The 15,947-nt window shown below is 38.7% G+C and overlaps 1 protein-coding gene across 2 annotated transcripts in view; it reads left to right on the forward strand.

The window, feature by feature from the left end:
• The window catches only part of lrp2a (low density lipoprotein receptor-related protein 2a), a 78,295-nt gene that overhangs the window by 35,893 nt on the left and 26,455 nt on the right, over positions 1-15,947 (forward strand). For both annotated transcript variants that reach the window (XM_036568896.1, XM_036568906.1), the window contains 14 exons: positions 55-164; positions 1,330-1,507; positions 2,502-2,715; positions 3,314-3,553; positions 3,847-4,035; positions 4,947-5,867; positions 7,237-7,402; positions 7,616-7,774; positions 8,002-8,291; positions 8,708-8,908; positions 11,015-11,257; positions 11,980-12,105; positions 13,648-13,767; positions 14,796-14,927. In XM_036568896.1, the coding sequence (XP_036424789.1) occupies positions 55-164; positions 1,330-1,507; positions 2,502-2,715; positions 3,314-3,553; positions 3,847-4,035; positions 4,947-5,867; positions 7,237-7,402; positions 7,616-7,774; positions 8,002-8,291; positions 8,708-8,908; positions 11,015-11,257; positions 11,980-12,105; positions 13,648-13,767; positions 14,796-14,927 (3,289 nt within the window). The remainder of the gene's footprint in view (positions 1-54; positions 165-1,329; positions 1,508-2,501; positions 2,716-3,313; positions 3,554-3,846; positions 4,036-4,946; positions 5,868-7,236; positions 7,403-7,615; positions 7,775-8,001; positions 8,292-8,707; positions 8,909-11,014; positions 11,258-11,979; positions 12,106-13,647; positions 13,768-14,795; positions 14,928-15,947) is intronic.

Raw genomic sequence — 15,947 nt, forward strand, 5'->3', positions numbered from 1 at the left:
TTTTACACTGTAAATGTTGTGTGACAAATGTTTCTTTTGCAACTGTTCATTTAGGTACTGAGGCTGAAAGGCGAAGTGCAGTACAGGAAGACTCTCCTCACTAACAATGGTACCCCAACTGGCGCAGGCACCCCAGTTGGCATAGCTGTGGACCCGGCACGTGGGTAAGCCCCAGTTTAGCAGTGACCTGGCACAGAAGCTGATCCCCATATTCACTGGGCTCTGTCAGTGTGACTTCATGCTCACCCAGCTCACAGAAACGCTGCCGGAAATCCTAGTCTGTGGAACTGAAGAGTGCACTCACTTTAAAAGCATCAAATAAGCAGCCATGCTTAGTGTAGAATGCATCAGTTTAGCAGTTGTTCTAAATTTCATGTTGACTTGAAAGCTGATACACACCACTTTACTATTCACTTTAACCCTTTAAACTGCAGGTGTGTTACATGTTATTAGCCTTGAGATTTAATGTTTAGTAACTGCTTTGAAACTATGTAATGTAACTGTGTAATCATGAGAGTGATTTACACTCACTGGCCTCTTTTTACAGGTCTACATACACTTGTATGCAGACATTTAGGTATCCCTGGACAAATTATACTTTATTAATTTTCTAAGTGAAAATAAGTACACATTCTCTACAGAGAACACGCTTCTGTAATTACTGTTTTTTAATTACTGAATTTAAGATATTGGGAAAATATAAAACACAAAGTGTGGCCTGTTTTTATCTTTTATTTTATCTTTTTCCAATGTGTTAAACTCAGCAAATAAATAGAAATTATGCAGCAAATTGCCATATTTAAGTGTGTTCCTGTGGATGATGTGTTATTTTCACTTTTAAAACATGCAGTTTGACCAGGGGTGTTCAAACCTTTGCATACAACTGTATATAGTTGTACCGTAACAGACTGTAGGTCATATGTAGCCATTCACATTTTGTTAGCCACTCTCTAACATGATCTCATTCATCATTGGTCAGTTCCTGATCACTGGACTGTTGTTGACCGCTGTTATTTGGGTGGTGGACCATTTTTATTACAGCAGTGAAACTGACGTGGTAGAAATAAGGTATTGTGTGGGTGTATCACGGCAGCATTGTTGGAGTCTTTACACATCAGTGTCACTGGTGAGAGTGGCCGCAGCCATTCTGTGCTCAGAAACAGACCACAGTATAGGTGTTTCTAATAAACTGGCTGGTGAATGTGGTATAATGTCAGTCTCACCTAATACATCCATATTTTTATGTGGGGTGAATTTGTTGGAAGTAGTAGAACTTATAATGTTTTATATTTGGTAGATTCTCAACTTGCTTCATGTGATGTGTTACAGGAAGATGTACTGGACAGATCATGGAACAGAGAGCGGCATTCCAGCCAAGGTGGCATGTGCAGACATGGACGGTTCTAACTCAGTTATCCTCTACACCAACAACCTGGACCATGTGGAGTTTATCACTATTGACATCAAAGAGAACAAACTCTACTGGGCCGTCACGGGGTCTGGAGTGGTTAGTTACATTTACTTCTGCCAGCAGTTGTTTTTTGGGAACACTTTACAATATGGATCCTTAAATAGTGCTTAAGTAGTTATTAACTTGACAGTAGGTAAGCAAGTATTAACATAGTAGTACTTTATCAATGACTGCTGATTGTAAAGAGTGTAGTAATTTAATAATCTTGAAAAATTAGATAGCTACGTGTTTAATGATTCCTTAACTATTGCTTAAGTACTTACTAACTTAGTAATAAGTAATCAAGAGTTACCCTACCAGTTCTCCATCAGTTATACCTCAATATAATGCACCTCAGTGCTATAGAAAGTGTTACATTTTAGTAATCAATCTTGAATCACTACAGTAACTACATGTTTCAAGTTTCCTTAATTACTGCTTATGTACTTTTAAACCAGTCAGTCACTAGTCAAGTTCATAAATTACTCATTACTGTGACTACTACTATAAATACTATGCTTACAAAGTGTAATGACTTGGCATCCAGTCTTGAGCTATTAATGTTATTCACAAAACTTTACTCATGCAATAAGACCACTAGTAATTATTTAAAAAAACATGGAGTTACTGGTTGTTTATGTTTGATATTATGATTCTGTTACATACCAGAACTTATCCTGGTAGGATAATCTTTCATGGCTTTACTGTTAATAACTTTATTACACATTTAGTACTTAAGCTTCAGTTAATTAAAACCTGCTTGTTGGTTTGTACTTAAGCATTAATTAAGGAAATCTTACACATGTAGTTATCACAGTGGTTCAAGATTTGTAAATCATTCAACTTTGATGAATATAGTAATTTATTGTAGTGAAATGTAGTTTAATATAGTAGTGTATTATAATGAGGAGTAATTATTGAAGAACTACTTTGATAACAGTTGAGTTAATGCTTAGTTAAAAAGTACTTAAGCATTAATAAATAACCATTGTTGCTATTATTCAATAGCAATTTTTCTATTGTTGTATTATTGTTCTAAACCTCCAAACAGATTGAGAGAGGAGATCCAAACGGGTCAAACCGCATCACTGTGGTTGCTGGCCTTTCTCATCCGTGGGGTGTGGCTGTGCACAGGGACTACCTGTACTTCACTGATAGGGACTTTGAGGTGATTGAACGTGTGGACAAAGCCACAGGAGCCAACAAAATTGTGCTGCGGGACAATGTAGCCGGTCTCAGAGTACTCAAAGTGCACTACAGAGAGAGTAAGTATAAGTCATTAAACATCTGTTATGAGTTTATAATCTGCTCTGATCTGATCTGTGGGATTTTTTGGCCCTCTGAGCCACCTGATTCTTATCAGGACGGCCTTATGGTCTTTTCTGGAAGTCATCTTATCCCAGATAGCCATGTAGCAATTACCAGGAAGTAATGACTTTAAACAAAGGATCACTTTACCAATTTGTTCCTCTCTGTCTCAGAATGACGCTTTTTGCAGGGTAGGCTCAGTGTCCCTTTGTTTCATGATCAATGGACAGGTTCATTACTCTGGCACTGAACGGTGCTTTTTGTGCAGCTTTGTCCAGCTAAAACCAGGGGAGGCTACAATTAGAGTTGAAGCAAATACTTTCATAGCACTGTTGCTGCAAGATTGTAAATGTATATGATAATTTTTTATAATGTGTTGATAATGGACTGTATACAAAATGTTCAATACAACTTACTGCATAAGAATGTTAAGAAATGGTTTGATTCATTAGATGATACTGGACCTACATATTTGTAAAATCTCTCTCTCCCTCTCTCTCTTTACCTTTCTCCTTCTCTCTCTCTCTCTCTCTCTCTCTCTCTCTCTCTCTCTAGCCTCCGCAGGCTCTTCCAATGGCTGCAGTAATAATGAAGGTGTGTGTGAGCAGCTGTGTCTTCCTCGTCCCGGAGGCCTGTTCTCCTGTGCCTGCGCTACAGGCTTCAGACTCAAGCCTGATAACAGAACCTGTGCTCCATTCCAGTCCTACGTGGTCATTTCTATGCTGACGGCCATCAAGGGATTCAGTTTGGAGGGAGCTGATCATTCTGAGGCCATGGTTCCTGTGGCAGGGAGAGGTGAGTGTAGCAGTGACAAATAGTATATTACAATTATTTTGTATAATGGAGCTGAAACTTTATTCAGAACAGATTTTTTGGAAAGGTCTATCGCTATTTTAAGTATTTATTTGCTTTTTAATGTGTAAGGAGTTATGTATTACCCTGTAAGTGACATGGTTTCGTAATAGTTTGATTACATAATCAATAATATATTTAGATACTGTGCTGTTACCTGCACTTGATTTTTTAGTAGCTGTCGATTTGTCAATTTGGCCAGTGCAGTAGTCTGTGTGTTTGTGTGTACACTATAGGTCGTAATGTTCTGCATGTGGACGTGCACATGGAATCTGGGTTTGTGTACTGGTGTGACTTCAGCAGCACTGTTGCCTCTCAGAACGGAATTCGTCGGATCAAGCCAGACGGATCTGGATTCCGCAGCATCGTTACCTCTGGGATCGGGCGCAATGGAATCCGAGGCATCGCTGTGGACTGGGCGGCAGGTGTGTGGCTGTTGTAATTCGGCTCTGTGCTTTGACAGTATAATACAACTCAAATGAAACATAACATAAACTACCCATCAAAATTAACTTTTCAAAGTGTATTTAAAAGAATGGTTCAGTGAAATTTCAAAAGGTACACAATTTTCCTCTTATCCCAGATGGAGTCGATCAGCTAAGGCATGTTTAAAGTCCAAATTTTACATCTTTAGATTAGCAATGGAGCTACGATGCTTAAGTTGCTAACAAAAACGTAAAGTCAATAATCTCCCAAATATTTTCCCATAAATAAAACTTCACTGTGCAGTCAAACACAGCAGGCAACCACTTTAGACAGTTGTTGTCTAAAATTTATAACAGTAGTATAAAACAGTAACAGTCACTGTCTTAGGACACCTTGCCAACTCCACACATTTTATCTCCTCAGGTGTTTAAACAACATTTGGAGCTTAAGATTTTTAGTATGTGCTTTTAACAACAGTTTGGGAAAGAAAACAGTCAAATCATTATGTAGGCAAAAGCTGCTCTTATACCTCTTCATACCAACGAAGACACTTTGATGAGTAAAACCTTTGAGGATATGTTTTCTTTCCTTATTGAAAAGTAACAGATTCAGATTGCAAAATAAGACAAGGTGTCTCCAAACTTTTAATGGGCAGTGCACATCCTCACAGAAGATATACTTAATCACAGTACATGCTGATGTATATATCTCTGTCAGATGGAACTGATATGAAACTGTGCCATCTCTTTGAAGTGCACAGTGTAATAAGAAAAGTCAGTATAGCTGTGACATTTAACATAAATATATATTCTGTGGGACCACAGTTCGGAGATATCTTTTGCCAATTGTGCAAGTAGTTAAAAATGTGTTCATTGTGAAATTCTTAAAATTCTCTTTCTCCATATGTCAGGGAACCTGTACTTCACAAACGCCTTTTTAACAGAGACGTACATTGAAGTCATTCGCCTTAACACCACTTTCCGACGGGTACTCTTGAAGACCCAGGTGGACATGCCTCGTCATATTGTAGTAGACCCCAAAAACAGATACCTCTTCTGGGCTGACTATGGGCAGAACCCCAAAATTGAGCGGGCTTTCCTGGACGGTAGCAACCGGACTGTACTGGTCTCGTCTGGAATCATCACACCAAGGGGACTGGCTCTGGACCACAGGAACGGATACATCTACTGGGTGGATGACTCACTTGACATGATCGCCCGGGTGCATCCTAATGGGGGTGAGACAGAGATTGTACGGTTTGGGAGCCGCTACCCTACCCCATATGGCATCACTGTGTTTGAGAATAACATCATCTGGGTGGACAGGAACTTGAAAAAGGTCTTCCAGGCCAGCAAAGAACCAGGAAATACTGACCAGCCATCAGTGATCAGAGACAACATCAACATGCTGCGAGACGTCACGATCTTTGACCAGAGGATGCAGCCCAGATCAGCTCAGGAGCTCAATAACAATCCCTGCTTGGAGTCTAATGGAGGCTGTGCTCATTTATGCTTTGCTCTGCCAGGCACTCAGACCAGGAAGTGTGCCTGTGCCTTTGGAAACCTGGCTGTGGATGGTCTGAGCTGTGTGGTGTCCCGGGACGATTACCTCATATACACCACAGAGAGCACAGTTCGCTCTCTAAGGCTGGACCCTGAAGACCACTCATTGCCCTTCCCTGTGGTCAACGTGGCCCGGACCTCTATTGCTCTGGATTATGACAGGTTGGACAACAGGATCTACTTCACTCAGAGCTCTGGACCAGGACAGAGCAAGATCAGCTACGTTAGCCTGTCATCTCCCACCTCACCTGCTACCGTGGTGGCTACAGGTACTGAAATGCATTTCACCATTTTATTTCTGAAATTTGTTGCTGTACTAATTTTATTTACTCCTTCAGGAGAAACACTACAGGTGATTGGAGTAATTTTTTAAAACACTAGCTATCACAGTTTTTTTGCCAGTTTATTACTGATAGTCTTACATGTATTGTTTTCTATTGGACATTTTGCCAAACAATTTAGATATTCAGATATGAAAATGAGATGTTATCTGCCTAAACATACATACATTTGCACAAATTGAGCTTTTGGAATTTTTTTGTATAAAAATGTTAATTTCATTGTGAAGAAACACTCCGAAAAGTTTTTTACAGAGCAGATTATTGAAACGTCATTTTTTTTTATTTAATCAAGAAAACACTACACACTGTTAAATTGTATAAAATGATTTCCAGGTCATTTATTATAAAATCTAGCACAAATCTTTTAATGAGCAATAACCTACTGTAATATCCTTCAGAATAGGGTCAGGAATGAACATATAATTAAATGATTGCTGCATTTCAAGAAGCTGAGATTTTTTATTCTAAATGTAAAGTAAAGCTAATTTTGACAAGCATTGTTTTAAGAACCAGGGCCTCAGAACTGCATTATCCAGTGAGATCTCAGAAAATATACACTATTAGTGTGAATGTTGTCATTAGTGCAAATGAAAATAGACATATTTGAATAATGTATTTCGATTTTACATGAAAGAATCTTTTCAGTGATATATGACTTTTTACATGTTTTTTACATGTAATGTTATGTTGACCTTCCAAAGTACAAAATTCAAAAAGAGCATAGAGGCCCGCATGCAACAATTAAATAATCAAAATATAGCTGCTTAGATCATTTCTCTTTTTTGTTCAAAATAAGTGAAAAAGAAAATGATCTAAGCAGCTATAATAATATGTATCAGTCCATAAGACAGTGGATCACTTGTATCAGTTCACAAGTGAGTGGATGCAAATTGACAAAACACTCTGCAATGAACATATTTCTACATATTTAAGCATGTTAAAGACACAGTTTATCTTCTGAAAAATTGATTGACTGGACCAAAATTATCATTTCTGTCTGTAGTGTCTTGGTTGTCATAGGGTGGAGGCAAAAGCCGGTAGAAACGATTCAGTCCGTTATTTGTTAATTCCGGAAATTTTTGATGATGCATACTACATAATTTTCCAAGAAATTGATTTTAATCCCAGGTTAGTGATATGTTAACATTTGTGACTGCGTGTGCAAAGTAGGTCTTTAAAACATAGGAAAAGATAATTTAATGGTTCTAAGTTATAATAATACTTCTTTTGATGCCCTAAACCTTGTACATCATGCTTATGCTGTATAAATGATAAAGTATTTCTTCTTTATACATAGATCTAGGTGCCCCTGATGGTATTGCCTATGACTGGATCAATAAAAGGATCTATTACAGTGACTATGTTAATCAGACCATCAGCTCCATGGCTGTGGATGGATCTCAGAGGACTCTTATAGCTCATGTGCCCAGACCACGAGCTATCATGCTTGACCCCTGCAGTGGGTAAGTTTCTCCTATCCTCAGCATTTAGCAGTAGTCTGTACTATTTAACATAATGTATACTCACCAGCATTTTTGTGTCTGGATGAACTGAATTTGTGGTTTTATAAAAACAAAGTGTTTCATGATTCACTCTCCCCTCAATTGTTCAGCTTTATATGGTGCTACATGTTTTTTCAATAGTTAGAAGAGAATCCTTCTCTGTATATGATTCAGGTACATGTACTGGACTGACTGGGGTACCAATGCCAAGATCGAGCGTGCAACTCTGGGTGGAAATTTCCGGACTGAGATAGTTAACACCAGTCTGGTGTGGCCAAATGGCCTTACCCTGGACTATGATGAACAGAGACTCTACTGGGCCGATGCCAGCCTGTAAGATTTTCTAGCTTCTAGCTTGTATTTTGATAGTACACACATTTTGTGATATATAGTCTAACAAATCAGTGAGAAAGGTGGTAACCTTTGTTTTTTGCTAATTACTGATTTTTTCCCTAAATTATTATTTTATTTTTTATTATAATAATATAATAATTGTTTATTACTAGTGATAGCATGTTAGACTGAAACTTTCTCAAGTTGTTTCATTTCTGTGTAATCAGACAGAAGATTGAACGTTGTTCTCTTACGGGGGCTAACCGTGAGATCATTGTGAGCACGGCCATCTACCCATTCGCCATGACTGTGTATGGGCAGCATATCTTCTGGACGGACTGGAATACGCGGAGCATCTACAGAGCCAACAAGCACGATGGCTCAGACCAGAGGGTCATGCTTCAGAACCTTCCGTCTCGGCCTATGGACATCCACGTGCTGTCCAACAGCAAACAGCAGCAATGCGGCAGCCCCTGTCAACAGTTCAATGGAGGCTGTAGCCATATCTGCACTCCAGGTGCCTAAAAATTCTTTAACTATTGGATGTCAGTTTTGAGTAGTTTTAAATGTATACCTATAGCTGCTGACAATCTTTCACTTTAGCTCTCTCCTTAAACTCCAAAATCTGTTTTTACAGATTAGTGACAAACAAAATATTAAAAAATTACAAAGTAGTTTGTAGATCAGTTTGTGTTAGATATAAATGTGGGGTAACTAACAACTCAAGGTATGTATAAATGTTTGGTGAAACCCCCATGCATGTTTGAGTTTACTTTCTGTCTCACTTGATTTAATAAAATAACATTTTCAGTGTTGGAAAAACTCCCTTTGAGCTTATAGTGGGGTATGTTATGGTTAAAACCACCACTACTATGTTGAGCAATTTGTAGATAATCAAAACTGTTACTCAGTAACATGATGCTTTGTGCGTAGGTCCTCAGGGGGCAGAGTGTCAGTGTCCATCTGAGGGTCGCTGGTACCTGGCTGACAACAAATACTGCATCCCTGATAATGGCACGCGCTGCCAACCTGGCCAGTTCACCTGCATGAATGGCCGCTGCATCCGTGCGCAGTGGAAATGTGACAATGATGATGACTGTGGAGATGGCAGTGATGAGCTGGAGAGAGTGTGTGGTAAGCTGTGTTGCTGGTGGCACGTTGTTGTTGCAAAGAAGCTAATCCTATAATCTGAAACCATCTTAACCCCTTCAGTCCCAGTCTTATTATTCAGTCATAAATCTTAAGACTTAATCAGTATCTTTTGTAAGTTATTTGGAAACTGCTATGAAACTAATATATAGGAAATATTCTTAAAAGAGTGAGGAACTGACATACAGCTCCTTGGAGTTTAAGAGGTCTCCTATCTTATCTTTGGCTTTGCTGTGTCCCCTCTGCTTTCAGAGTTACGCTCATTTCAAGAGGTTCCACACACCTTTAGTGAAAAAATGCTCTAAATGTTCATTGCATTACATGTTCTAACTTTGTTGGTCTAACTCTGCCTGGGATGACCATGATCATTTGTAGTGTGCTCTTAAAAATAAAGGTGCCAGAAATGATCTTTTGAGCAATGCCAAAGAAGAACCCCTTTTGGCTTCTTAAAGAACCTTTAACTGTTTAAGAAGGTCTGTGTTTGTGTAGAACCTTTTTTAAAGTTTAAACCTTCTACATCATGTAAGGTTTTTACCTATTACATTTTTTTCTTTGAACTTCTTTTGAATCCTGTGGCATTTTTCCAACGGTCAGTATGGTACAGCATGACACAGAACGTTTTGGGGAAAATATCTAATTGCAATCCAGCTGTCATTTCAATTGTGATTCTTTTCTATAAATTAAGTTCTAGGCCTCTTTTTTTGGAAGAATGCTAAACATACTGTGCCAGACTGCCAGTTAGTTGTGTTGTGATGTGTTTAGTTGCCTCTGATTGGTCTAACCTATCTATAGACAGTTCACATACTCCATGCTATTAGGTTAAATTTTCTCACTTAATTTTCTCTTTATTGCTAAAGAGAATGTAAGCTATAATAAAACTGCAGCTCTTGTGTTTCGAATATTGCACTTTCAGAATAGCTATTTGATATAAAAATGATTTTTTAGCCCTACAGTACAGTTACAAACCAAAATCCAGAACTGTCCGTACCCTGGTTGAGTATGTGTCTGTTTCCAATGGCATAACAGAACCGGAAAAGTAGTTCTCTTTAGTTTGATTGGTCAGATAATTTCTCACTTAAATTTAGTGTTAACAGTAAGCACAACAGTAGCAACAATAGAGGAGCTTCAAATTCTGATTTAGTTTTATGTGAGAATCACACATAGCAATTCTGACTAGTCTGTGACGATTGCGTTCAGCCAAATTTTTTGACAAGCTTTTGCTAGCTTCACCCAAACGTTCCGGCTTATGCCTGGTAGCCCTATAAGAAAGGCAAACAAATTCAGTGCTCAAGTACGCTTTACTTGATAGTGGAAATGACAACAAAATGCATGATCACAGATTTCTAACCATACCCTGCACTGCCTCGTGGAAAAATGCCATAAGTCAAGAATCGTTTAGAAGCTTTTGTTTTGAAGAGTGTGGCTTATTTGTGGACTGCTATAATGATTTTGATCTGTTTGTCTCAGTATTTTGTTTCAAATCTATATGTTTTACACTTGGGTGGTCTTTATGCTTGCTCTTTCTGTCTTGTCTGCCTTTTCTTTTTCTTTCTTATCTGTTTGCTAACTGGCTGCCACTTGCTGTTCTCTGATTTCTGCAATTTAATCTTTCTCTCCAGGATCCAAGAGTGATTTCGCTTTTGGTGTGTATAATTATCCTTTTCTAGTCATCTGTTGTAGAATAGCTGTAGACTAGTTTGACTTTAACCTTCCACTACAGATTACTAATCATTAAAGAAATCCACTGCTCTTTTGCATGCAGTCCCACAAGTGGCGGCATTTATTTCCTTATCAGGTAAATTCAGGTCTTTTAGAACTCCCTTCTTCACTCATACACAATCCAAGTGTTCATGTTGGTCAGGTGCCTTCCTGAAAAATCTAGACTATCAGTTACTCTATCTACTTTTTTATGCACTTTAAAGCTCAGTCATAACAGATCTTGGAGCAATTGGAGCATCAGTGTGCTGGTTTCTATTCTGTGGGCGAAAACACTGTACTCGGTGCTGCAGGGCACCATGTAGGACTGTTTTGTAGTCTTGTTGCTTGTTGTGTCATAAAAGCATTCTGTCTCCTTCTGGTTGTCATTGGTAGCCTTCCACACGTGTGAGCCCACTGTATTCACCTGTGGAAACGGCAAGTGTGTGCCATACCACTACCGCTGTGATCACTATAACGACTGCGGAGACAACAGTGATGAGGCAGGCTGTGTGTTTCGCCCATGTGACCCAGACACAGAGTTCACCTGCAACAACGGCCGCTGCATCGCACGCGAGTACGTGTGCAACGGCATCAATAACTGTTATGACAATGGAACCTCAGATGAACAGAACTGCGGTATGTCCGATGTAAAGGTGTCTGATCTTCTGCTGAAATATCCTTTAGGGCTATGACTTGATTATATCAATAGCATGGAAGTAGTTATATGAGATAATGATGATATGAAATTGAGTAATTAGAGATTTTTAAAAAGGCCAAACAACAAAATGAGAAAAAGCAAGTAGGTGCTTAGGTAGGTGTAGGTGTAAGTTGGTAGGTATAACTTACCTACCTGTGTGTCCATCAGGCTGCTTCTTAGGTGAATTTAACATAGGCATTATTGTGCAAATTGTCAACTAATTAATGCAGATTCAGAAAGAACACCAATTTCAGTTAATGATTTTAACTGAGTTTAATTAATCGTGGCCCTAATATCGTTTGAATTAGTCAATTAGAATTTTTTGCTGTTTTTAATACACTGTAGATATTCAGTTACTCTAATCATCATAACAGTTCTGTTTTCTATTGTACATTTACATTTATGGCATTTGGCCGACACTTTTGTCCAGAGCAAATTACAATTTGATCATTTTATAGAAGTAGACGAAGGAGAAGGTAATGTTAGGAGTCTTATTGATACAGTATAGTGTGCTTGCCCAGGTGTAGAATCAAACCTTTGTCTGCAGCTTGAAGGCCAGATATGTTACCCACTACACTAACCACGTTTGAATATTTTTTAATTGTTTTTAAAGATCTTAGTTTGCTCATTAATTTGACTTATTTTGCTCTCTTGGTCCCAGCTGAAAGGACCTGCCAGCCTGAGCACACTAAATGCCAGACCACCAACATCTGTATCCCACGCTCTTACCTGTGTGATGGGGATAACGATTGTGGAGACATGAGTGATGAAAGCCCCACACACTGCGGTGAGTTGGCATACAGGCTTAATGTGATAAGGGGTTGACAGTTTAGACACCCTCGTTTTGATCTCTGTGGAAAATGGAATGTAGTTTTTATGCTCCACCCTCTCTACTAGAGGTTTTATAAAAAATTGGCTAATTTCCTGGACACAGATTAAGACTTATCTTGGACTGAATTACACTTTCGGTGTAATCCTTTATTAAATTTCCTTTTTAGTCCAGGATTAGATTTAATCTGTGTCCAAGAAAGCTCCCCAATAAGTTAAAGGTCAGCTGGAACAAATCTGGGTTTAGTGAATTCATGGCAAATTGAGGGTGAATCGCTTTTTAGACTTGCTTCGTGATCATGTTTAATTAGTTTTTGACTTAGCTACACTCTGAAAAGCTTGCTTCATGCTATAACATGGAAGCTAATCTTTCATACACGGAAAAAATGGAGCCTTGAATTTACATGATTCATGGTTTACACAGTAAACTTAATGGGCCAATATCCTGCATTTTTCTTGTATTTTATTTTTTCTGTCAAGGTCCGTTTGTAATTATTTTTTTAATGACCATTTTCCAACACCTTTTTATCCCTTAGAAGTAAGCATGATGTTGTTACTGCGTCTTTAAAACTGATATATGTAAATGAGCTCTGTTGTTTTATAGGTAGTAGAGTAGGTAGTAGAGGTAGTAAATTAGGAAAAATGAGTACTAGTACAAAAAAGTGTCCACATTTTGAGGAAGTAATGCTAGTGAAATCCAGGCTGGCTTTATTTGTATAGTTTGTGAGTTTTCAGTGATTCACTTTATAACTAGAAAAGCAAATCATTTATGGTCACCAGAAATCTGCCTAGCTCCAGTGGTTCCTGAGTGGTGCAGCCCATCTAAGCGTGCGCTCCAACATCAAGAGGTCATGAATTTGAACCCCAGTGATGCGGACAAGAGGAATAAATGCCTGATGGGACTGTGTAATGAAAATAATCCCTGCTAGTGGGAAAATTAAGTAAAAAAAATCTGTATTGTTAACCCAACTGACATGCAGAACTGAAAATGTGAACTTTTGACTACACTATGAAGTTTAACCACTTAAAATCCCAGGCCTATGACATACTAAGGATCATTATTCAGTAACTACAGGGACTTCAGTGCAAACTGGTTGAGCTGTTCTTAGGTTATAGAAGTGTGTAACACTGCCAGTGGGCCCATGGCCATGTATGGGATTAGGTTGAGTGAACTCTAGTTTCCCCAGGTTGAGTTAACTCCATAAAAGTTGTAGAATAAGTTACTTTATAATTTACATTGAGCTGACATTTTATTTTTTACAGTGTAGAAAACTTTTGGACTGGTAAAAAATAGTTTGAGAAAGGAAAGTCTCATTTCAGCTAAACAGTGAAATTCAGTAGTGCATCACTTCACTTTTGGTTTAAGTGATCGGTTTTCTAGAAATAATCTGAGTTTGGTGAATAATTTAATTGTGTCAGAGGTTTTAGGTCAAGTAGCCAGTGCAAACCTGTTTTCAAGCATGCTTGTAACTGAAAGCCTCTGTTCTGCCCCTCTCTTCAGCTACTTCTACATGTTCCCAGAATGAATTCCGTTGCTCGAGTGGACGCTGTATTCCTGCACACTGGTACTGTGACGAGGGTGCTGACTGTGCAGATGGTTCAGATGAACCCTCCACCTGCAGTGAGTTATACATACAAACATTCATAACCGTCAAGAAAACCTAATGTGTCCTTTGTTTCAGTTTTATAATCTAAACTTTTTGAAAAAGGGGGAAACATTGTTGATAGTAATAAACAGGAAAATTCATCTGATATTCAGTAACTGATGTTTTATTACAAGCCTCACTGATTTCTCTCGTCTTTGTTTTGTAGAAGAAAGGCTTTACAGGAAGCTGCTCTGAGTAGACTTACCAGAACTGAGCAGTGTTAGTCATCACTATTATAATACAATCAAAACTGCTGTTCTAATCTGACTGTGTAAGAGATTAAACATGTGAACATTGTGTTAGGACAACAAAACAGCATTACTTTATCAGTATAATATTTTAAATGACAAAATAGGCTTAAGGATAGAATAGGGCTTATTATTCTATAACTACAGGAACTTCAATGTAAACTCACTGAGCTATTCTTAGGTTATAGAAGTGTGTAACAAAACTTTGACCATTTAAGGGGTTAAAAAATCAGACATTAAAAAATATTTTTGAATAAAAAATTCATTCAAAATCCCTTTTGTTTGCATCAACTTCTTTGTATTTACATGAACACATTATTATATGATGGCTCACTAGAATGGATTTGTTTGTACCACTGGTGCTGCATGAGTATCAGTAAAGTTGTGAGACTGTTTTCGTGTGTGCGCGAGGCCTGTGGTCAGTCCAGCCTCCTATTGTCTGGCACATTCTTCCGCAGTGGCCAGCCTCCCGTCAAACACCCCCCTTCCCCTTTTGTTCACCGATGATTTTAGTGGCCCTCATTGCCTTTTGTTAAAACAGACCACTAGAAATAGGATTGCAGCACCTCAATGTTTATTCTCTGCAGCCACCAGTATTTTTGTTGTGAACGTTATCAGGACTGTGAGCGAAGTTGGTGACGAATACTGTCTTCATCTCAATCACTTTTGTTAAAATTCTGAGGACATGACACTATTTCAGGCTTCACTCCTCTTTGTTGAGGCATGTCTTCTTGTGATGTTTATTAACCCTGCAGCCACCATGGTGAGGACCTGTAACTCAGACCAATTCCGCTGCGATGATGGCAGGTGTATTGCATCCTCCTGGATCTGTGACGGAGACAACGACTGTGGTGACATGAGTGATGAAGACCAGAGACACAACTGTGGTGAGTGCTTGTCTTTTATCACCTCACTCCTTGTGTTATCCCCCTACCATTCACTGTCCACTATTTCTCCCCTTTAACACACTCTACAGAACTTACATATTAGTTGCATAGTAGTTACAGGATACATAGTGGTTATAAAGGCATTAAGATTACAAAGCACAAGCTCTTCTTTTTTTATTTTTTCTTTTCTTACTTGGTTCTTCTCTACACTGCTCTTTCTTCCCCTTTCCCTTTTTCTTTTCTCATTTTTGCTCTTCTCTTCTCTTCTCCTTTTTGTTTCCTCTTTTTTGTCTTCTCTTGTCTTCTCTTCTCCTTTTTTTCTTCTCCTTTTTCTCTTCTCCTTTTTTCTCTTCTCATCTCTTCTCTTCTCCTTTTTGTCTTCTCTTTTTTTTGTCTTCTCTTCTCCTTTTTCTCTTGTCGTCTCTTCTCCTTTTTTCTTCTCCTTTTTCTCTTCTCTTCTCTTCTCTTCTCTTCTCTTCTCTTCTCTTGTAGATCAGTCAGATAGCTCAGTAAGTGTGCAGTAGGGCCTCTCTGGCTCGTGGCTGTGGTCTGGACCCTCAGTGTAAGGAAGTTGCATTCCTGATTTTTCCTGCCTCACTCGTTGCTTTGTGGCAGTCTTTGCTGGCTGGCACTCTCTTGGTCACCACTGCCATATGGTCTGTGTCCAGTGTGTCTGCTCAATACGAAGCCCAGAGTTGAGAATCTAAAAGAATGTGTAGCCAAAGTTCACTCAGTTGGGACCTAGCCAGTTTGATTCACATTAAACCAAAGGGATGCCCCATTCTGCAATGGTTTAAAATGTTAAAATGTGTAAACAAATGGAGTGAAGGAATGTTTTGGAACATCAAGCGCTAACTGTTGGCTGCATTGTAAGGCACCTCTGTGTACTGCAGAGCTTCTCTCTTATCCACTCTCTAGCACAGCATATGGAAATTGGAATACAGCCTTGGATTTAGATGCTTATTTCACAAGAATGTTTTGTTTTCAGGTATAATTTGATCTGTCTGTCCAGAGAAGTTT

The sequence above is a fragment of the Colossoma macropomum genome, unplaced genomic scaffold, assembly GCF_904425465.1.
Source record: "Colossoma macropomum unplaced genomic scaffold, Colossoma_macropomum, whole genome shotgun sequence".
NCBI classification, from domain to species: Eukaryota; Metazoa; Chordata; class Actinopteri; order Characiformes; family Serrasalmidae; genus Colossoma; species Colossoma macropomum.